Source organism: Cantharellus anzutake (assembly GCF_015039405.1).
Source record: "Cantharellus anzutake strain C23 chromosome Unknown EI90scaffold_50, whole genome shotgun sequence".
Classification (NCBI taxonomy): domain Eukaryota; kingdom Fungi; phylum Basidiomycota; class Agaricomycetes; order Cantharellales; family Hydnaceae; genus Cantharellus; species Cantharellus anzutake.
Window position 1 is genome coordinate 450735 of NW_024067000.1, and position 23991 is coordinate 474725.

The window sequence follows — 23991 nt, forward strand, 5'->3', positions numbered from 1 at the left end:
CATTCATATTTCTTCATGAAGTTGTAAGACTCCATGGTCTACCACACTTGATCATATCAGATTGAGACTTGAAATTCATGTCAAAATTTTGGTGCAAACTACACCGAATACTCGGTGTGCAGTTAAAATTCACAACTGCATTCCACCTGCAAGGTGACGGCCAAGTGGAAAGAATGATACAAAAAGTAGTACAAATACTATGTGCAGTGGTTAGACCAGATCAAGGCAACTGGGCAGCGAAACTGTCGATGGCGGAATTCGCGATCAATGCGAGCTCAAACACATCGACAGGATTTGCCCTGTTCCAATTAATCTATGGCCATATGCCAAAGATGTGCCTAACAGCACCACTCTCAGACTACCCGGGAGTAAACGACTTCACCCATAAAGCGAAGGAAAACCTCATGGCAGCACATGATGTGATAATACACAATCGCGCTGCTCAAACAATCCAGGTGAATAAGAAAAGGTGCCCAGACCCGCCTTTGAGAAAAGGCGAGCTTGCATACTTATCCACAGATAAGCTGAACCTACCCAAAGGAAGGGCAGGAAAACTAAAGCCCTTATACATAGGGCCTTACGAAATTCTGGAAACATTTCCAGAGATGTCAAACTACGTCCTCAAGTTGCCACCACAACTTGAACAACGCGGAATCCACCCAAGATTCCATGTATCCCAGCTCGTACCTCATGAACCGAATGACCAAGAAATCTTCCCAAATAGGGAAGCAAACATATTCTACAATTTTGGGGAAGACCCCGATCGCGAAGCAGTGGTTTGCGAATTCTTAAACCACATGTGGGTTCACAATGAACTCTGGTTTAAGGTCAAATGGGAACTAGGGGACACCACATGGGAACCCCTAGAAAATTGCAACCACCTCGTCCACCTGGACGAGTACCTCACTTTACAAAATGTAAGGGAACCAGAAAAACTCCCTATCAAAGAAGACAGGGAACTCTTGGCATCACTATGCCCCCAAAAACGGAGGTGGAGGAAGTAAAGCCGAGGGACAATGGCCCACAGCCAAGAGCATGGGAAAGTTCTGGGCGAGTAACTCACCCGGACAGCCACACCATGTACTAGAGATCACATGGGCCAGGTGAGTAACTCGCCTAGACCATGTGAACCACAGGCTCACATGTAAAAGAACACACAACTGTGGCGAATCCCTTGCATGCAAGAATGAAAACCCCTCCCACCACCACAAGAAACATAACAATGAAATGTCGTTCTCTGGGGGAGGCAACCCTCGGTTCGATCCAAACAAGCCACCGGACATTGAAATACGACAACCCAGGGAGCAAGGCTCCCCGGAACAACAACAACACCAGGCACAGATAAGTGCCATGGACTACACGACGCATGCAGCACAAATGAGTGCCGCAAACCAACAACCATCCACTTTGCTAACAGGCACCGCATACCCCCAGCCTCCTCAGAGGGGCTTCCAACCATATGCGGTGCAAACTGCACCGATGGCGCAACAAGTGCCATTCCAGGGGCAGCATTTGCTGCTGCAGCCCCAGGCATACTCCCCAGGGAACTTCCCTGGCCAGATCAACCCTGGATTGGCCACTTCGGCCCAGGTCCAACAACACCCAGCCAAATGCAGGCTGGGAATCAGCCATCGCATCAGTGGTAGCTGCTCAGACAGGTCAGCTCTGCGAGGAGCTGAAAGAGATGAAGTCCCTCGTAGGAGGGAGACGAGGGAGCGACAGCGGCTCCTTGTCCAGACCATCCAAATGGGCATGGTCTGATAACTCGAGGGCGTCAGAAGATGCCTGCGACCATTGCGCCCACTGGAGGCACAAATACAACAGAGCATGAAGAGATGCTGAGGGCATCTTCGACTCTCTGAAAGACACAGAGAGAGAGGTCGATCTCCAAAAAAGGGAGATTGAATTACTGAAACGCAAGCTCAGAGAGGCACATGCACTGGCAGACCTTGCTGCCAAACCCATTATGATGGGGGCCTCCCAGGTCAGGGGGAGGGGATACGGTTCCGGGCCTCATGAGGTGCGACCCCACATGGGGACTAGCGCACCAAGGGGTGGGGCACTGACTATCCTGCCACCCTGTGGGCAGGCGACCCTGTCCGGGTCGCATAAGGGCCCACCCTCAGAAGGGCAAACCCATGTCAAGGGGAAGAGGGAGAGTGGTAGGCAACTGATGGCAGACCCTAAAACGGGGACCACTCCCAGAGGCGGCAGGCCACTGAGTACCTCAGCACCCTATGGGCAAGCTACCCTGCAGGGAAGTGTCCACATGCTATACGAGACCGCCGAACTCAATGAGTTCGGCAAAGTTGAAGCTCCAGTCGACGTAACAATCGACCCCAACTTCCCCATGAGGAGAATAGCGGGGTCAGAAGCGGCGCACGACACTGCATATGCTTGGTGGACAAGCATGAGTGGGAAAGAATTCGTACACTGGTACGAACAGGCCGAAGCCACCTTCAAAAGCGGCAAGGTACACAGAACCCTTTGTGAAAAAGCGAAGGAAACCAAGAAATACTTCTTGGGACTCCTGAGTATTGCAAGACTCACGGAGGAGTATAATTCCCTGGAGAACAAGGGAAAAATCTCCTGGGAAAGTCTAGGCAAAGCTGCCTATCTAAAGTCCCAGTTCAAACCACTCAGGACTCCTGAGGAACGTGCCGTGAGAAAAGAGATGCAAGTCTCTGTGCTGGACAACCAGCCCAATGACCACCCTTCCCCATGGGAAGAACAGTAGACCTACCATACTCCACACCTGAGCCAAGTAGCTCAGGAACACAACAACCCGCTCCCACCCAGGGAGAGCCCACTTCATCGAGCCCACAGCCCGACAATGTAGCCCAGGCTACGTCATTGCATCCGATGCAGCAATCAGATGTCCAGATGAACAACCTGGAGGAAAACCCTCCTCCGGGCAATGACTCCACCCTTGAGGAAAGGGAAAGTGACATGGTAATACACCATCGAGGTGCCTGTGAAAACACCTTCCCCCAACTCAAGGCCCTGCACACAATACTGTTGTCAAAAACCCAGATCGAAGGGGGTAAATGTGTGAGTCCGAATGCAGGCGGGGCTCAACTAGAGGGGGGTCCGAGGGCTCCGGTAGTGAACCGAAGCTTCTCAGGGAGCCCGGTTCCACTGGGTGGTACAAGAGGCTCTAAGAAGGATGCGGCCTCAGTGACTTGGAGGGAGCGCTGTGCCTCCATTACGTCTCAGTTAGTCCTTGTATTTCTTATGTCTGAGGTATCTTGTAGAACAGGAACGGGAATCACTCAGAGGGACTTTGGGTGGCATTTTAGTCGAGATTAGAACTGAGGAACTACAGGTTCTAATCTATGGGTATTTATAAAGGAGAATGGGAAGGACTTAGTCAAAGTCCGAAATGACAAATGGGACAACACCGAAAGGTGCCGAATGATACCGAGAGGTACTGAAAGGTGCCGAACGATATCTTAAACAGGGAACCAAGGTGTCGGCCAAGGAGGGTGGAGTTGGAGGCCGGAAAATGAATGGGGACGACAAATGGGTAAAGGGGGTTAGCCGACTGAATGGTAGGAAGAAGGCAGTCGTGCTAAGAATGGAAGGTGACTAATAAGTGATAACGTGAGGGAGATCTCCAAAGGATGTGGGTAGCTCTGAAAGCGGAGTTGCGTATCCGAAGGATGTTAGGTGACTCAAATAAATGAAATGGGTGGAGGAATGGTTTAAGGGCATGTCACGGGATGTCGGAGGTCCGTTGGGATATTGGAGCAAATCTGGGGTCTCCAAATGTTCCGACTCAGGACCGAGCTTCCAGGATGGGAGTGGCCAAGGTTTGGTGTGCCGCAACCAGACCGGAGCTGAGACAGTCAGGAGGGAAGGTGACTTGGGGAGTGGGGAGGCATGGTGTAGGGGATGGTGAAGTTGTTAGGAAGGTGTGGTGTGGTGGGAGTGTGCAGGGTCGGGATTCCGGGATATGACAACTGTATGCAAGGAACTGCAAGTAACAATTGCGGAAATCTCTACTCTGTCAAAAGACCCACATCCACCACCGCTCATGTGTAAACACCACTTACACACGAACCCTCACGGAACAAGTGAGGAACACCAAAGACATACAACCTTTGGGTCGAAATTCACTTTCGACAAACTCCACTACTTTTCTCCCTGCATGTCAGGGACAGCTCCGAAAGCGGCAAGGTCCCAGCATGCGGGACTCGGTGGGACGAGTAGCGGCTGTGCATAGTGGCGATCCCATTGCGGGGTGAGCGTCCCCGACCACTTAGTCTGAAGTGGGAATGTGAGAAGAAGGCTACTTCTTCGGTTCCCACTCCAGCTGTTATTATATACATGCGGTATCGATCACATGGGGTGCACCACGTCACCCTCGCACACAGCCACGGCTCTCCAGGTGCCTCCGTGGGAGATCCCAAGAGGGCCCGCTGTGGGTGCAGGGCGAGTGCGGCGGTGGTGGCGGCGATATAGGGATGGTAAGATACAGGAGGGGAAATGGGCATGCATGCCGGTGATACATTGAGCAGTGGGAAAGGTGGTCGGTGTAAGAGAGAGAGAGAAAGAGAGAAAGAAAGAAAGGAGAACAGGAGAAAGGAAGAGGGAGAGGAGGGAGGAGCAGGGAAGCGGAGCGGGGGTCGGGTGGGGCATGTCAGGGCATGCCCTGACACTGCAATACCCATGTATTGCCATTCACTTCAAAGTAATGGCCCACACTCACTTATTCCCTAAACCCTTTCTCTCTCCTTCACTGACATGTACAAAAATCACCCACTTTAAAGTGGCGACAACAAAACACTCATTGATAATTTCAAACTCAATGTAAATCAATTATTAAAACCTTGTTTTCTTCACCATCAACCTTGTATGTGTCGCAAATGCAATGCAAGGGGGGAGAATGTCAGGGAAATAGCCCCGAACCCCAAGCCACATGTAATTAGATACATATAGTCATGTGGGTAAGTGGGAACCTCCGGGTAACTGCTTACACACCTGTAAAATACACACACTTGTATCACTTACAGCCCTGTGTGCTGAGCTACCCAGAGACCTCACAGAAGGTCACATGCTAGTGCGCAGACATGGGAAATGCAGCAATATTGGGCTCTGAGGTCGGAATTGGGCTGGGAAAAAATATGGAAAAATGGGGGGTATGTAGGGAATGTGTTAGAATGGGCGGATTCGGACGACTCCGGAGTGGAATCGGAGACTTAGTGTGGAAGGACCTCAGCCTCAGCGACTCAGGCGGAGTGCTGTGCCATTGCTGGTTGTCCTAGGGGTCCCTAATTTCAGATCTAGCAGAGGGAAAGTCTCTTGGGAGGAATTCAGGTTGATTTCGGACTGAGGTTACAAGTTACTATGTACATTGTATATAAGGAGGGGTCCGGAATCAAAAGGAGCGAGGGTAGGACGAAAGGAGACAAAGGGAGATGGAAAGAGGAACAACACTGAGGGTCAAGGGTTTGACTCAATGGTGTTTCTCAAAGGAGGAATGAAGGGCCAAGGCCCAAGGAGGAAGGAAGGAGGTTGGGAGTGGGGAATGGCTAGCTGACTGAATAGAAAGGAAGCAGCAGCCCAAATAGGAATGAGGGAGAATAGCGGAATTGAATAGGACAATGCAATAGTTGCAAGGTCCGAGGTAAGTCCGGAAAGTCCGAACTCGGAAGTTAAACTCCGGAATATTGGCAAACATAATTAAATGGAATGAGCTAACCAATACAATGGGTATAAGCGGAGGTGGGGTCAAAGTCCGAGGTCGGAGCTAAGACCAGAGGTTCCGGAGACAGAGACGCGAACAGGATTCCAGAGCGGAGGTCCGGAGTCAGGAGCATAGGTATTGCGTGCTTGTCTGGGAGGTGTCAAGGTTGAGGTCAGACCCAGAATGTTCCGGAGTCGGACCAAAGGTGGTGTTGGAGCCAGAGGTGGGATAACCTCTTGGGAGTCGGCAAGGAGAAGGTGACAGAAGGGAAGTAGGACTCTGGAAGTCAGGTTTGGAGTTCTGGGAGCCCAGAGCAGAGGTCGGGATTGTATGGATATGACAGCCAGCATCATTACTTGAAACACTCTATGAGCTCTATGAGCTCATAGAGCTTTTTGTTTTTAAATCATGGATGGTCTTCATATCTCCATGAAATCTGCTTAGTTATTTTGGCACCAGTCGTGCAAAGATAATATGGATATATGTATATGTGTGTAAAATGGCCATTGTCATTGCTCTGAAAGCTCTATGAGCTCTATGAACTCTATGAACTCAGTGGGCTCATAGAGCTCATATACCTTTTGTGTTTACTAAAATCAGCACCTTATTTTTTATTGCTATTTACAAAATTTGAGGAAAACTCTGAAATTCAAAAATTTGCACTTTATCTTTCATCTCATTTCTTGCTCAAAACTCAACCAATTTTGATGATTCTATATGAATTGGAAAGCACCAAAGTGTGGCAATGTAACCATGCATGTTATGGAGGGTATAAATCAGTTTTAACAAAGTGTTCCAAATGAAGTAAATTGAAAATACCACTGAATAAAGCAAACAAAATGTCATATCCATACAATCCCGACCTCCGCTCCGGGATCCCGGAACTCCGAACCTGACTTCCGGAGTCCTACTTCCCTTCCATCACCTCCTCCTTGCCGACTCCCAAGAGGTTATCCCACCTCCGGCTCTGACACCACCTTCGGTCCGACTCCAGGACATTCCAGGTCCGACCCCAACCTCGACACCTTCCAGACGAGTACGCAAAACCTATGCTCCTGACTCCGGACCTCCGCTCCGGAATCCCGTTCGCATCTCCATCTCCGGAACCTCCAGTCTTAGCTCCAACCTTGGACTTTGACCCCACCTCCGCTTATACCCATTGTATTGGTTAGCTCATTCTATTTAATTACGTTTGCCAATATTCCGGAGTTTAACTTCCGAGTTCGGACTTTCTGGACTTACCTCGGACCTTGCAACTATTGCATTGTCCTATTCAATTCCGCTATTCTCCCTCATTCCTATTTGGGCTGCTGCTTCCTTTCTATTCAGTCAGCTAGCCATTCCCCACTCCCAACCCCCTTCCTTCCTCCTTGGGCCTTGGCCCTTCATTCCTCCTTTGAGAAACACCATTGAGTCAAACCCTTGACCCTCGGTGTTGTTCCTCTTTCCATCTCCCTTTGTCTCCTTTCATCCTACCCTCACTCCTTTTGATTCCGGACCCCTCCTTATATACAATGTACCTAGTAACTTGTAACCTCAGTCCGAAATCGACATGAATTCCCCCCAAGAGACTTTCCCTCTGCTAGATCCGAAATTAGGGACCCCTAGGACAACCAGCAATGGCACAGCGCTCCGCCTGAGTCGCTGAGGCCAAGGTCCTTCCACGCTAAGTCTCTGATTCCACTCCGGAGTCGTCCGAATCCGCATGTTCTAACAGTATTTCGGACTCCACGTTGCTGTTGTCCAGCTCCGACTTCTAGCACCTGGCGTCTGACTGCAATTCCACCTTCCGCAGTCGACCGCACCCTCTGCTCTGGCTTCGGGTAAGCCACCAGCACCTCCCAGCCACTTTGGGCGCCCCTTCCGAAGTCCTGGAAGTGGGTTGACTAGGCACCACTACTCCTTTCTTTCTAGGTGGCACTTGCAGCGTCCTCCTTCCCCCTTTAGGTCCCTGGAAGCACCCTCCATCCACCCATCCTAGGTTCCCTTGCAGTCCATCACCTCCATTGGCGATTAGATCCATGTCTACATCTGCCCACTGATGATTGCACCTACCCGGAACCTCCGACCTCACCTTCCGCTTCCACACCACTTCACCCTGAGGCATCTGAGATGCACCCGGACCCCTTGTAGGTTGTCACACACCGACCTACTTCACTCTCCTTACCCTCAGTTCCTGGAGTTACCCTCCGGACCACACCCCCTGATGGATGCAACATACCCAACTGCCTTGCTACCATCTCCTGCGATGTCTCGCACCTCCGACTTCAACTCTGCCTACCTCTCTTGAACCTCTGATTGGATCTGCAGTTAAGTCCGGCCCCTTCAGCTGTTGATTTACTTCAAGTCCTTGTTCTCCGCACCTTCGGCTTGAGCAACCAAGGTCTGCAACTCCGGAAATCAAACCGGAAGTCTCTTCGGAGACACACAAATAGTCTGCTCTTTCCTTCTCTTGTTCCTCTCTTTGGTTTCCTTTTCTGTTTGTTTAATGGTCTATATTTCTCGTCTTTAAGTATAAAACCAAACAAAACATCTCATCCCTCCATTATCACTTCCCTCCTTGTCATATATCATCAATTCCTGCCTTCTGTACCCATAACTCCGACTCTCCGACTCATATTTAGATCTGTTCCCTCTGCTTTGTTATTTCCATTTTGGTTCTAACTTTCTGTTCCTCCTTTAATATGTCTTCTGTTTATTCTAGAATTCTCGGTCCTTCCAGACCTCATCTCTTCTGTCTCGGACCCTTCGGTCCTTGACACCCATCACCTTCCGATGCACCGGCTCCTTGCTGGTCATCACTCAACTGTCGATTAGGCACTGCTGGCACACCAGTACCCAGGCCTTCGACTTACCCCATCCGCTTCACTTCGGTCTGAATCAACCTGGACAAATCTTCGTCATTCGTAGATGGTCCTTGTCCCTTAAGTTCTGGGACACCTACTGACTCGCCCAATTTCGATCCGTTGATCGAGGGGTTTAAGAGCAGTTACCTAGTCTGTGCTTCGGAACAACCCAGTCTGCCTTTCCGTGATCACCCCCCCAGTCTCCACGTGGACTCCTTGTCCTATGGTAGACGCTTCCACCCGATTCCCCGTTGCACTCCCCACTGCCTGGCATTCCATTAGTAATGCTGAGCACTCTACTCCGGGATAGCAAGCCATGCTCCGCTTCCATCCCATCTGGCCCCCATCTTCCTTTGGACCTCATCCCATTGGTTGATACTACGTCCTCCTCTCTTCCGATGACGTTTCTACGCCACCCTGGCTGACTTGGCTTGTGGTTCTGATGTCTCATGGCATAACTTGTCTCTCCTATGCGCTCCGTTGAGCGATAGTCTTGAGCTTACCTTGTCCGGACCTCCGGAACCCACAACCCAACTCATCCACCTCCACTTACTCTTCTGTTAACCACACCGCTGGTTGACACATACCTTCCCTCATCAATTCCGAAGATGTTCTTACATCACTTTTGTCAAATGGACCTTGTCTACTGTCTAGGACACACTGGTACTCTACCTCTTGCTCCGTTGAGTGACTGGTACCGCAGTACCTTACATCCGGACACTTCGGACACCCCAGTTTGACCACCTCAAACTCCAACCCCAACTCTACCTCGCCTCGTTGCCTTCGGTCAGTGTTCCACCGCTAGGATAACTGTCTCACCTATGTGCTCCGTTGAGCCTAGATCATGAGCAGTATTTCCGAAACACCGGACACCCCACCGCAACTTCCCCATACTCTTTCTGTCACCTCCGGACCTAGTTCCGCTGGTTGACCCGTTCCCTCCATCCTCTCTCCTTGAGTTAGGATCCCATCTGTTGACATTTCCATGTCTCCCCATCAGATAAGTTTGTGCTCAAGTATCTGGCTAATGTCTGCTCACCCTGAGACTCCGTTGAGTAATGGACCTGAGTAAATGTTGTCTAGGTATGAGGACACTTCCTTTCCTTCCACCCTTGCCTTTCCCTGTCACCTCCGGACTTTGCTCCGATGGTTGATACTCTTCCTCTGTCTACCTCTTACCCTGAGGAAGACTCCTACCCCATTGGTAACCTTGTATGCTTCGCCAAAGCTTGCTACCGGTTAACTTTTAACCTTTGCACATGGCACGCACATGTCAGAGACCAGATTCGAGATGAAGGAATGTCTCCGTAGCGGAGGGCTTTGGCCTCAGTGACTTCTGCCAAGAGCGCTGTGCCTAGTGACACGTCTGTGCCCTAACTTACTGACTGGCAATTAGAACCTAAGGGGGGTAACTCTAGTTGATTTTATTACTGGAGTGTAACCTATGTACAAGCGGGATATATATGGTTACAGCGAAGATGGGTCCGCAATTGGCGGAGCCGAACGGAGCGGAGCTAACGGGGTTAAACATTAGCCGACTGAATATTACTGATGAGTCGGGTTGCGGGGTTAGTGGAAAGGCAGGCGATAACCCAGAAACGGAAAGGAGGGATAAGCCCGAAGGTGGGCTCTGCAGGGCAGGTGATTGTATTGCCCAGCAGAGGTGGGGGTGCGCTAGCGGAGGTCAGAGCTGTCCGGAAGTCTTTGGGGCTCCGTACTTAGGGAGGCGTAGGTAATAAGTTGAAATGAGGGGGTGGTGACCATCGAGGGGTGCCGAGAGGATTGCGGAATACGGGAGCTCCGAGGTTAGTGAAGGAGGAGCGGAGTTAGACTGGAGGGAACGGAGGGACCGGAAGTCAATGGCCGGGAATGGATATGACAGGCAGGTGACAACCCAGAAACGGAAAGGAGGGATAGGCCCGAAGGTGGGCTCTGCAGGGCAGGTGAGTGTATTGCCCAGTGGAGGTGGGAGTGCACTAGTGGACGTCGGAGCTGTCCGGAAGTCTTCAGGGCTCCGTACTTAGGGAGGTGTAGGTAATAAATTGAAAGGAGGGGGTGGTGACCATCGAGGGGTACCAAGGGGATTGCAGAATACGGGAGCTCCGAGGTTAGTGAAGAAGGAGCGGAGGTATACCGGAGGGATCGGAGGGATCAGAAGTCAATGGCCGGGGATGGATATGACACTCTTCATTATCTCAGAGACCTCCTCCAAGGTTGGCGACCTTGCCTTGTCTGGCATGGTGTGCAGGAGTGTAAACAGCAGAAGTTCTTTTGGAGCTTCCGCACTCTGGGAGATCCTGCTCTCAGGGCATATCTTCACACCTTCTCGGCTTTCAGCCTGAGAAGAAGTTGGTCTTCGCCTTCTGTCCTCCATTCGGACAGAACCTGGAACAAGTCCAGTAGTTTTTCGGATAGCCGACGCGGGGGCTCTTCCCTTTGTTTCCCTTTGTCTGCCTTTGGGGCTTGATTTGGGGACATGAGGGGGGACTCCAGGGGATAGTTGGGCCCTGGAGTTTCCTGCAACTCTATCCAATCAGCTTTTTGGGCTGATCGTTCAGCACTTATGCGTTTATTGCACAAGTTGATCACCTTGTGAGGAGGTGAGGGATCTTCCCCAGCTTGGGTTAGATCGGTATGTCGTGGAGTTCTAGGGGTATTAGGCCCTGCACTTACTCCACATAAGTTTCTAAAACCTTCAGGGGCCAGCCCTGAGGTGGTTGCTAATGCCGGATCATGTTGATCCTCGTTGTCGTCTGATGACGGCTTTTGGTTTGAATCTCCCATGATGGGAGATTGCGGTTTCTTAGGCTTCATTCGGTAAGAAGAAACAGGTTTCTTTGGCCTGTTTCTTCCTGTTTCTTAATACAAAAATTGCGTGTTTCTTTCTCATTTTTTCTACCTTGTTCTCTCACTTTCAGCAAGAAACAAGAAGAAACTGATGGACTGTTCGGTATGGCAATTTCTTTGTCATCTCTCGGCATAGATTCTTTTATAAATATCCTATGTTGCAACTAGCGACAATCTGTGTGGGAACTGGGCCCTAATCCTCTGAATTATGCCACGGAAGCGTAAACACATTGATGACTCAGATGTCAATACAACCTCAGCACCATTCACCACACCACAGAAAGGCAACAAACGACGCCGACCTCCCCAAGATGGGTCCACTCACACATCCACTACTTCTGCCAACATTCCTTCTGAGCGCGCTACTTGGAAGTCCAATGAAGAGGCAGAACTTGTCCACTGTCTCCTCAATGTTAAGTGCGCAGGTGGCACTTCCAACATAGGCTTCAAGGAAAAGGTTTGGAATGCTGTGTCAGCACACTTACATGAGCAGTGTGGAACTCTCTTCAAGCCCAGCGCTTGCAAGAATAAATATGGCAAGGTGAGTCTGAGAATAGCTAGTTACCATACAAGCTCGAAATACTGACTATGAGTATTTCTTTTCCATAGTTGAAACAGATCTACTGGGCAGTAAAAAGACTCTCGGAGCAGTCAGGATTCCCTTGGAGCAATGGAAATGGTGCCGATATAGGACCAGAAGAAGAACAATTATGGGTTGATTTTGTCGTGGTAAGTAGCTACTTGCTGTTGTCTGATGACTGCAATGGGGAGAAGCTAATAATGATATCTACTTTCACAGGAGTGGCCTCTTGCGGCTCCTTTCCATCAAAAAGGGTGGCCACTCTTCGATGAAATGGGTGAGATCAATCCCAAGCGTGCAACTGGGCGCCAAGCATTCCATGCAACTAAGATACCAGAGAAGAATGATCTGGATGAGCCTGAAAGTGAGGATACTGAACTTGCAAGTGATGGACAAAAGGTTTGCTTGATTCTTCCTTGAAATTTGCGACTCAAACCATCTTGGCAGGATGCCAACAAAATGGAGAATTGGTCATGTACCCCTTCCCCCGAACGACTTCACAGGTGCAACAATCTTGGGTTTGAAGCCAATATTGACCCAGATCTTCTTAAATTGTCATCTCTCTCATCTCTTCCTTCCATCTCTTTGACTCATCAGCATCAGTCACCGCAACATGAATCAAAAGGCTCAGCTGTTCAACAGGTTGTCAAGGCCGAAGCACTACCTAAACGGAAGCATGCAATTCCCCGATCCAATGCCGCAATTGGGTTTACAGCACTGGCTGACTCAATGAGTGACTTCACCAAGGCATTTCTTGCATCCAGTTCGGCATCATCTCCAACTGCCCCAACAACTCCACAACGGAAAATTAATGCTTCTAATCATGCACAGGAGATTGAGGATGAGTTAGATGACGAAGAATTGACAATCCTTCTCAATGTTCTTCAGGAGGAACCTTATGCGGCAGATTTCTATCTCAGCCTCAAGCGTGATAGTCTGCGGAAAAATTGGGTTAAGAAGAAGATAGCTCCTTTGGTGGCACCAAGATTTCAGTAATGCACACTCCATGTTTCATATACTTTGTGCACGGAATTTTGTTTGCATACTTTCAAATAGACTGAGATTACTGCACATGCAAGTGTCGTTGGTAGTTAGTCCACATAGCTTGAGCTATACTATCTCGAACCCCACTCACGCGGCTGCTTTCTTGCCAGGTGATAGTAGCACGGTGAAGTTCCCCAAAATGGTCTGGGGTTATGTCCATACTAGCCATTCCGAAAGCTTGAATCTCATCAGCATCGTAAAACCGAATGAAGTTGGGGAGGCAGCAGAGTGCCAGAAGTATTCGAGCTTGAATAGCCATTGGATAGGAAGGGGCACGCTGGAGAATTGCAAAGCGCTTCTTTATGATTCCAAATATGCGCTCCACAACATTCCGAAGTTGAGCATGTTGAAGGTTAAAAAGCTCGCGATGATTTTGTGGTCTGTTGGACAACTGAGAAGCATATATGGTAAAGTGATAAAATGAACTCACTGAAGGTGACTCCGCCCAAACTCTTGCAGATGATATCTTTCTTTTCGATATGGAACTAGTAGAGTATCACATGCACCAAATCCAGCATCAGCAAGGTACATTTTGCCTTCTGGGATAGGCAAATCTGTTGCGCGTGCATCACGGTACATGGCCATATCGGCAATTGACCCTTCCCATCCACTGAGTACATATTGGAAATGAAGATCAAATGAGCACACTGCAAGGCAGTTCTGAGAGACTCCCCCTTTTCGGTTGCGGGACGCTTCGCACTCCTCTGCTGAAGGATTGCAGGGTAAGTGTGTGCCATCAATGGCACCGAGGATGTCCTTAAAAAATGGATAGAATTTGGGATTGGAGGATATCTCAACAGGAGTTGGGGCATTAGGCTGGGGTAGGTGTATGTATTTGACATAGAAGGGTGGTGATGATAGTGCGAAAAGGACTTTCTTGAAGTAACTGAAAAAGTTGTTAGTAAAGTGATCCGATATAAAATATGAAAGACTGACGTTGAAATGGTCTCAAAGGAGTGCTGAAAGCGCTCTGCAATGAGCCTTACTGAGAGTCCAGTTACCACAGAGTAGAGAAATATCACACTTTGCTCTTCAAGGGAGAGATGCCTTGAATTTTTCATCCCAATGGTTCGAAACTCGGCAACCAGATGACGGAAGACATGTTTATGAACCCCAAACTGGCTGTGGAACCGAGTGGGGTGCCCATTCAGCAAATCCCGAAGCCAATCCTCACCCTTATATGACGAGTCATGGTAGGGACGTTTGAGGATGTATCGATGGTGGTATATTTCAACCGCGGAAAGTGCCCATTGAGATATAATTAGCCCAATGAGGAGCCGCTGATGCTTCACGGTGATTTTTGGCATTACTTTTCCGTATGAGGTTGCACAAATATGTCTGAATAATACAGGAATAAAAACTAGCTACTGGATGGGATTCCCCAGGGCAAACAGTTTCTTCAGAAGTGCTGTAAAGAAACTGCTTGAAGAAACTGGAAGAAACAGGCCAAAGAAACCTGTTTCTTCTTACCGAACGAAGCCTTAATAAACCGCTCGTTTCTTTTTAGCGTTGCTGCAGATGCGACCTTGCCCTTGTGGGCGTGTTTAGGTGCCATAGGTGCTACCGAGTCAGATGTTAAGATTGGATAGTTTTTGTGGGTTGTGTTGTAAAACACACCTCATACACTTAAAAAAGTGTGAGGTCTCTGGGTAGCTCAGCACACAGGGCCATAAGTGATACAAGTGTGTGTATTTTACAGTAGTGTGTAAGCAGTTACCCAGAGGTTCCCACTTACCCACATGACTATATGTATCTAATTACATGTGGCTTGGGGTTCGGGGCTATTGCCCTGACACCTTCCTGGTGGGCATAAAGTTCAGAAATCAATATCTCAGTTTCCACTGGACTGATTTGGACGAATTTAGTATTGGTGGAAAGCTACGATTTAGGAGGATTTATTGGAGCGGCGGGAGAAGGATGAGGAGTAGCGGTTTGGGTTTGGTCATATTCATTTCATTCATTTTACCTATATTGCTTTTGAAGTGGGTTTATTTCCATCACTTTCTTTTCTATTCTGTGGCCCCATGGACTATTCATTCCTGGGTGCATGGATTTTCACTTATAGTCCAGTATTATTCCTGTATGATACAGAGGACTTCTCCCCTCAGAAGGGGCCTCCCAATTTGCAGTATTCTTTTGTCTAGAAGCTTTGCTACACCAGAGAACATCCAGTAGAATCCTGATGATTGTCAAGAGTGACCAGGAGTGGGTGTTAATTTTTAGAGATTTTTGCTGATTGTCAGTAGCACCTGGACCACGGGGGTTTCCTGATGCCTCCGGGATTGCGAATAGGCCATTCCCTCTATACCACACCATCTTCACGAACTCCCGAATGATGGGTCAAAAAGTGCGTAGAGGCATTTCCCTGCGGTGGACCTTTCGGAACAACCACAACAGCATTCCCAACCCAGGGGCCCGGCTCCTACCTACAAACCCTCAGGCAGCCCTGCCCAGCGAAAGCTACGAGGGATTCCACCAAGAAAAAAAAAAGAAAACTTCCGCTTGCCACCTTCAACAATTTCCAAATATATTTCAACTTTGGCCCTTTTCTGGATCGGAGTTCTGGTGCTGAGCGCTGATTTTCGGCCCTTTGGCTGGAATGGCATTAATTGCACCGCTCACTATGACAGCTGTAAATAGCTAGGATGCTCAACAGGCGTTGCTCCATTCCGGTGCCAGAACCTTGACCAGTATATAACCGGTATATATATGAATGCGCTGGAGAGGAAAGAATAGATATGTATATGAGTCAAGAACATGAGGATAAGGTGCTTCCAACACAAGGGACGACTTTGATCATTCGAATACAATGTTCTCCATCCTTGTGCGATGTTACTATCGCATCTTACAGAGGAGGGATGACGTTGGGAACACAAATGGAGCAAGGTCGATGACGTCTCCAAGAAAGGCAGCCAGACTACGGAAATCTGCGAAACGGCTTTCCGCACTGCTCAGGAAGACGCACTTACAGCTGCCCACCCCAGCTAAGGCCCGAACGGCTGGTGTGGAAGAGGGAACTAGTACGTGTTGCTTAGCTTGTCAAGTTTGTGTCTGGTTCACGGTTATACTGCTCCCAGTCTCTGTCATGACAACAACATCGGCGCTTCCAGCCTCAGCGCCTCTTACGGCTCCAGTAGACAACAATACAGCCCAAAAACCCCCAGCAAACATGTCTTCCAGAAGGACACTTGATGAGATCGCCGAAGTAGGCCGACCTCACGCCCGGATCACCCATGCACCCAAGCTTGATGGCGATTCAATTGGCCCAGCAACACCCATCCCAACCCGATTATCCAGAACGAGCGTTTCTGGTATCTCCTCCTCACGTCCCGCCCCTCCTTCGCCAGCCCCTTCTCGACAGTCATCACTCTGTACCGGCACCCACTCACGCTCCCGTCCCGTCTCAACATCATTTTCTGTCGCTTCTTCTACTGTCCAATCCCGAAGAGAAGGATCCCCCCCCGCCGATAATATAGCACCAACAGGGAGACAAAAAAAGACGAAATCTCGACGATCGGCCAGCTTGATTATTCGTGTTCGTGACTATGCATTTCCGCCCTCTGATGAACGTCACTTGGGCGCCCTTACCCTCTCATCGCCCCGCAACAGCGTGAGCTCCTATGCATCGCGATTCAGTGGTTTTGCCTCCCGATTTGGATTTATATTCGGTGATCGACGAGCTAACCGGAGAGATGAATCCCCACTGCGAGCATCTACTCCGACGCAGGATGAGGATGGGACTGCTGATTATGGATACGAGGAAGGAAATGAAACGGGAGCCGACGGTCAAAATGCAATAGGTCAAGATCCAATCCTCGTTCCCGGAATCTATCGGGCGATGTATGACTTCGAACCTCAGGGAGCCCATGAAATGGCGCTTCAGGAAGATCAGCTCGTATACGCGCTAGGGAATAGTGGAGGAGACGGCTGGGCCGTCGTGCTAGCTGAGGATTCCGACGAACGTTTCCTTGTGCCCGCCGTGTACCTTGAATGGTACGCGGAGCCTGCCGCTGTTCGGGGCTTAGGGACCAACTCAGGCAGTACACAGCGTTGAGCGCGCGGAGCATATCTTAGGCAATTCGTGATACTACTTGATGTATCCTATTCAAAATGATCCAGATCGAACAATATGATCATGAACGCTGACTGAGTATCTGTAGATTACAGCATTGTCCATCATACGTACGCACATCTAGTGCGCTTCATCGCGTCGATCCGTGCAACATAGAGCCGTACTGTCTGGTAGGCCGTACACGTTATATGTGTAAGGGATCTACGAGCCATGATCTGGAAGATCAGAGTTTATCGTGAAGAGCATAAGGATTCGTTATGGAAAGGATGATGCATAGGAATTTGTTAAATAATGGATCAGTGCACTTTGCCAGCAAGCTTCCTGCGGAGTTTTTCAGTTTGCGGATTTTCACGTTGCTGTCTGGCAGCTTCGTCGCGCCTTCTCATCTCGCGCTCCTCACTGATCCTGCAAGAACGAAAGTCAGAAAGTGTGAGCCTCGTTTTTCAAAGTGAGATTTACTTCTGCATTTGTCTGAGACCATCAAGAGTAGCTCGGAGTGCAGCCTTGAGACTTGCTTCCCCACCAGAGCTTTCCGCCTTAGCAGCCATGACCTCGATGTTAGCGAGTGTTTGCCTCATTTCGCTAGCTTCTTTCTCAATCTCCTCGAGTCGTCTTCGCTCCTCTTCGCGCAAGGCCTGCTCAGTCTTAACAACACGTCTGGAAGCAGAAATGGACTTCGAGAACAACGCACGAGCCCGATGAGCAGTAGATAAATAGCCAGGCGATCGGAGAATAGCTCGTGAGGCGACAAGATGAGTACCGGAGGGAGTAGAGGGATCCGTAGGTGATACCATAAGGAGCATGGTCGCATCGGTTGAGCGGTCCAGCTCACGGAACTGGATGAAAAAAGATTGAGAAGAGTTTCCACAAGCAAAGCATAACTCACAACTCGGAGCAGTTCCTGGTACTTCTCCTGAAATCTCTTCTTCCTCTTTACCGCGACGTTGAGGTAGGAGGGATGATACTCAAGGTCAAGCTTATCTTCCTTATCTTTCTCGAGCCATACATCTTCAGTGTCATCATCACTAGGGAGAGCATCTTGTCCCTCATCTTCCACCTGCGCCCTCCCAGGCGTGAGTTCGCCGTCGTCATCGTCGTCGTTGTTGACATCGTCCGCAGTGTCTGAGCTGGGAGGGAGTGTACTCGCCATTCGAGGCGGAAGTGGTTGTTTACGCGTTCTTCCTTTCGAACGAGAGCGGGGTGCTTTGCGAGTCGGGAGAGGTATAGGATGATGAGAAGGTGATGAAACGGCACTTTCGGGGGGACAGCTGGTGGAAGGAAGGGATTGATTGGGCCTACAAATGGAGAAGACATTGCTGTACTCGGGATGGAAGGTGGGAACATTCTAGGACCTCCAGGCACATATTGTCTCCTATGGGGAAGGTTGGGAGGAAGAGGGTGATTAACTCCCCTGAAATTGTGAATCTGATCCGAGCGGTAAGGGGCATTGAAAGCAGGCGCTGGGGACAAAACTAAAGGATACGCATTATTTGACATCATCATGGCAGACCGGGGTGTTGGAGGAATAGGCGCGTCGGGCCGGATACCAGAATACAGGTCATTTGATGATGTGGTCGACTGAGGTCGTTCTTGCTGATCAAGGGGATGCGGCTCCGCCGGTGTGGTAGTCTCAAATCGATGGGGGTGACCAGAACTCGAGTGATACCGAGGTTGAGGGGCATAAAGGCGCCGTTGTTGCTGAAGAACGGTGTTGAATAGGCACTCGCGGTTGACTGAGGTCAGGACTTACCTCCAAAACCCAAAGGGCATGCTGGACTTCCGCAGCATCAAAAGGACCCCTGCTCCTCATTTCATCGTCCTTGACGGCATCAGGGTCCTCAGACAAAGGCTCCTGAGGATATTCATACGCAGGCAAATTTGTCAGTGGTGACCTTGGGGTCCCGAGCTGTAGGCCATCTCGAAGAACCGCCGAACTCGGTGCTGGTGATCCACGAGAATTTATACTCATGTCCAAGCCTCCCTGAACGTGCGTTGGATCCATGTAGATGAAGTCAGGAACATAGTCAAGAGGGGCATACATCGGGGGCTGGTACCAGTTGGGTCCGTAGACAATAGGACGAGCAGAACGGGCACGATAGTCGTCTTCGCGTACAGGAAAGCTACGGTCTGGAGGCGGAGCACCCGGAGCACGAGTGGGAATTGTTGGCGATGTAGTGGCAGTGGCAAAGGTGTCCGTCCGGATATTGGTGGGACGATGAGGTTGAGTGCGTATCTGTTGTTCTTGAGGTTTCGAGTCCAAACGTTCTGGGGCATCGCCAGTATTCCTGGATCGATTTCCGCTAGCGGGGGTTGGGGAAGAAATGCGAGATCTCACACGGGTCGGCGTCTCCTCTTGTCCCGAAGAGGCTGCCGGCGTAGCGTATGCAGAAGCCACCGTACCAGGAGGGCTTGTGAGTGATGGACCTGCCGGGTTCACAGCGATAGGAGATGCTCGGTGCACGCTTGGAGGGGTGCCGTGAGAGGACGGTGGCGTCGGGAGTTTACGCTGAGAGGGAGCCTGTTGTGGTGCATTTCCCAAATTAGGCTTTGAGGTTGGCTGAAGCACAACATCGACGGCTTGCGGGGATGTTGGTGCAACTACCACATCCGACCCACGCCGCCTGAGTGGAGACGAGTGGGGTGGGGCATAATGGTGGGAGGGCGTAGGGGATGAATTTGTGACTTGAACGGGAGAAGAATCAACATCGTCCGAGTCGGGTAAAGGGACATCTTCGGTACGCAGCGACAGACGTTCAGGTGCGAAAGATTCGCCAACAAAACGGTGAGGAACTCCACTTGGGGATTGTTTCACCTGCGGCTGCTGCTGCTGCTGCATAACCACATTGGATGCTTTTGCGCGCTGGACATGCCCATATAGCGTGTATGGAAGCTGCGGCTGCTGCTGCCTGATGTCCGGTGCAGAGTCGTCATCCTCCTCTTCTGCCTGCAGAGTGGTTTCAGATAGGCGCTCTCTGGAGGACCACGCTTCAACTATGGTTTCCCCGGTATCACTGCCCTTAGTGGAGGTGTGAGATGGAGTGTCCGAGCTTGGAAGATTTGAGGGAGTCCAGTATGATTCACGGGAATTAATTGCTGCAGATAAGAACGGAGGCGGGGGTAATCTGACAGGTTTTGCTTGCGCGTATGGCGGAGCAGCCTGAACAGGAATACGTTGGAATGGGTTTTTATTCGGAGGACTCGTGGCAGGAGCAGCGGACACGTGTGGTGGGGTAGGCGTTCGCCGCGTCGGGCCCGCCGTGTGCCCAAACACAAGGTCGGCATGGGCATCCAGTGATTCGACTCTATTGATCGGTGATGCGTCAGCGACACCAATATGCCCAGAGGAACAAGTGTCATCAGCGCAATTGTATGCGATGATGAAAAACCAAACTTACTTGAACGGCTGCTGAGAGTACATATCCTCGTTGATGGTGCTGTTGAACGAATCAGATACTTCGCGGGCTTTGCGTCGAATAGGGACAGGTGGCCCATCATCGAAAGGGTTATAAGTGTGATGTTCTGCGATATCGATGGGGTGCGATGTTGGTGGCGTCCCTATAGTTTTGGCCACATTGCGCTCAGTTTCGTTGCTCCAGAGCCAATGGCAAGGCGCTGCGCTCTAAGCATAACAGGGACTCACCGTTGTTGGAAGGTCGCTGGTTAGGCGGCCAGGTTTGTTTAGGAGCAGCGTACGACATTTTCAAGACGTCGCCCGTGTACCAGTAGTTGTGATGAGGGGGAAGATGAGACGAGCAAAGTCACAGTTGAGGTGGAATGTACCTAGCGATTGCCTCGAGGCCCATTGGACCAGACAAAAGCTGAAAGAGCCAAATTAAGCGAATTATATTGTTGCCTCGTGTCGCCTGCATGCCGTGAGATAAACAAGCGCGCAGAGCCATCGGCCAATATGATCGCCAGGACAGTACAGAACCGAACAACAGCGCCTGGAGACGGGGGCGCTAACGCGGTGCTGGTTCAACATGTGTTCCTTCCTCTTAAGGGAATCAGAATACCATATTTAGCAGCCACAGTTGCACAACTTCACGTGACCTCGGACAACGGCCGGGATGAGCACGTTTCAGACGACGACGGAGTATTAAAGGCCGACTTCAAACCAAAGACCTCCTCCGTCACGGGCGTCCCATTGAATATGTCGTGGAATCCTTCTCCAGCCGTCTCCCAAGCAGACATAGACCTGCTAACGAACCTTAATCGCCATCTCCTCCACGCCGCCGCGATTTCCAGGTCCATCGCCTTACGTTGGGGAGTTAAGCCACTCGATCCAGAGGTAATCCAAACGTAGATTCGTGATTATTTTCCTTATCTCCTTTCCCTAGGCGCTTGGCTTGGGTTCTTTTGACAGACAAGAACACGATCGCCTTCCAAGAGTGCGTTCCGCTCCTTTCTATTTCGTTTGGTGGAAACACTGCATGCGATACACACTGATGCGCAGAGGCCCAAGCAGGCAGCTTACCCGCATCGCCCGTATCCTATCGCACCTCCACCTGATGGACCTTCCTTGGAATCGACCCGCCAAACCGACGGACGCAACGTGCCCACACACAATACCCACCCATGGCGGCACTCGCCCTCCATTCCTCATTCAGGTGAAGCTCCTGGTGATGCCCTCGTCCCATCTCGCCAACGTTCATCAGAACATCCTTCATCTGTGCCATCACCCAGTCCCTTGCCCGAAATGGAATCAGACCGCACAATTGAGGCGCGTCCTTCCAGAAATCATAAGCCAAACACTTTTACAAACGAAGATGAAGATATGAGTCTGGATGAAATGATTCTTAATGTCGCCGATGGTGACGAGCCAACAGGAGGGAAGACAAGTAAGAAATCCCATCGCAATAACCCAATACTCATGATAGAGGCACCTGGTCCTCGTCACCAATCCTCATCCTCGGCAGTGGCGCGTGATAGTGCAGATAGACGCAAGAATAGGAACAACTCGAATCAGCATGGTCAGCTACGTGCTATTGCCCACCGCATCCCTCAACCTATTGGTGACCCTCTTCCCCCGGACCAACCTTCTCGGACTCGCGAGAGTTCCCCTTCGTTATTGGCGTATCCCTCCTCAACAGTACCAATCTCAGACACTGGCTCCACGGCACTCCACATCTCAACACTTGACTATCGATTCTCGGCTGGCACCGGGCACGTTTCAGCCCACCTAGCGATTCCTCCTTCTATGGAGACACCTTACGGCCTGCGAAGCGCACAAGTTGGAAATAAGGATGCCCATATCGCATTCGCCCCCCTAAACGGTCCTGACAGCATGGCAGCTGTTGTCGATCTCAACCGGAACGCAGAAGCACATCACGTACGAAAACCTGCGCCTGTGAATGAGAGAACTTGCAGTCAATGTGGGAGGCCAGGTCGACTGAAAGACGGACGGTCTGTCGAGAAGTGGGGTCCAGGTCCAGAAGGTAGGTATCAACCATCTCACCGAGCTCTCTCAGTGATCTGACTCCTTGACAGGGCCGGGAACAGTTTGTGATAGGTTAGTGTGAACTAAGTAAACTCTTATCAGCCAACTGATAGCATCGACTACAGGTGCCGTAAGAAAATGAAACGAGATGAAAAGCGCAGCACAGCAGACCCTGCGCTTATGGTTCCCAATGCTGTTCGCTTAGATGCTCCAGCCGAACCGTCTTGCGAACCATCTTACTCTCTTTCGCCTGAAATCGAACGAAGCGCCCGTCATGATGCCGAGAACGGCTCACTATCCCTCGCATACCACCCGCACCCGCATCCTCCTCATGCAGCGTTCAGTCAACCCAAACCTTCCTTCCTGTCCCGCGATAAAGATCTAATCCCCAATCCCCTTGAAGACGGAAGATACTCGCCCAGCATGAATATCCAACCAGTTAGCGACATTCGAAGCGAATCCAGTGTCGACCATATCCATTCTCGTACCACGAATGATCGCGAGCGCCGTTCAAAAGGCAGAGATCCAGGCAGGATCAGACGCAAGGCTCCATCTTTTTCACCGTCCCGATCTCCCTCTCCCCATTCCATCCTGGAGAACTCGCCCCCAGCGCCATTTTCTCACAAAAATTCGAAGTTTCACTCATCCCCGGCTGCCGTGGATGATGCATCCTGTCTTCTAGAGCAAGAATTGTTTCAAACTGCATCCCATCCCCCCGACCCACGTGTACAGGACGGCGACTTCGACTCTGACTCGACCACAACCCAGTTCCGGAAAGATTCGCAAATATCCCCAGTGGGGTCGACATCTGATGGAACGATTGTAGACGCGTCACGAGGCTGCTCTACAGCCCCGCAATCCGTCGCACCTAATGGGAACTTCTCTGTGCTGCAACCTGAACCCTCACCTACACAAGGAGTGGGGTTTCCCGGCTCCAACGCCCACGTTCTCGCGTCATCAACTGGCTCAGTACTTGGGAAAAGACGTTCCCCACCCGATGGCGAGTCGACCGTGTCGGATGTCGAGCGGCAGAGACCGAAAAAAGGTGAAATACTCGTGGGTGGGGTCGATAATTCGATGTCGCAACATCTCACTCAACCTGACGCTCACGACATTCTCGCCAACACTTATGCATCCGATGAGGCGGACACTGTGAGATGATCTTATTATCTGAGCCGTTAGACTTGGTTCCGCAACAAACCATGATTTTTTGTCAAATATTTATCCCTTTTCACTTTTTATACCTAAACACACATCCTCCCTTCTGGAGCTTATGTTTTAAACATCTTGCTCGCTCAGTGTACATGTGAATAAACTAACACTCTCGTAATCACCTTTACCTTTTGTCTGACACTATCTAATCACAGTGGGTATTATGAATCATAATACTTGTGCCATGGCGATTTTTTGGTATCATAAAAAAGAGAAAAATCACACCAAAACTCACTTCATCCCACTGTAGTACCTTACTACCAT

The 23991-nt window shown here is 50.3% G+C and overlaps 3 protein-coding genes across 3 annotated transcripts; 2 read left to right on the forward strand and 1 right to left on the reverse strand.

Moving 5' to 3' along the window:
• Positions 1-15763: 15763 nt before the first annotated feature.
• On the forward strand, positions 15764-17250 carry EI90DRAFT_3072372 (uncharacterized protein). The gene is made up of 2 exons (XM_039061366.1): positions 15764-16026; positions 16084-17250. The coding sequence occupies exons 1-2, from the start codon at positions 15816-15818 to the stop codon at positions 17058-17060; spliced, it is 1188 nt and encodes a 395-aa protein (XP_038912424.1). The 5' UTR covers positions 15764-15815; the 3' UTR covers positions 17061-17250.
• Positions 17117-21067, reverse strand: EI90DRAFT_3291685 (uncharacterized protein). Its single transcript, XM_039067294.1, has 7 exons — positions 20719-21067; positions 20474-20633; positions 18829-20380; positions 18589-18776; positions 17965-18373; positions 17538-17914; positions 17117-17483 (listed from the first exon to the last, which is right to left on the reverse strand). Exons 1-7 carry the CDS (start codon positions 20774-20776, stop codon positions 17375-17377), a joined length of 2853 nt encoding a protein of 950 aa, XP_038912425.1. The 5' UTR covers positions 20777-21067; the 3' UTR covers positions 17117-17374.
• Positions 21033-23913, forward strand: EI90DRAFT_3072374 (uncharacterized protein). Its single transcript, XM_039061367.1, has 5 exons — positions 21033-21366; positions 21416-21466; positions 21544-22513; positions 22566-22587; positions 22641-23913. The coding sequence occupies exons 1-5, from the start codon at positions 21229-21231 to the stop codon at positions 23674-23676; spliced, it is 2217 nt and encodes a 738-aa protein (XP_038912426.1). The 5' UTR covers positions 21033-21228; the 3' UTR covers positions 23677-23913.
• Positions 23914-23991: the final 78 nt, after the last annotated feature.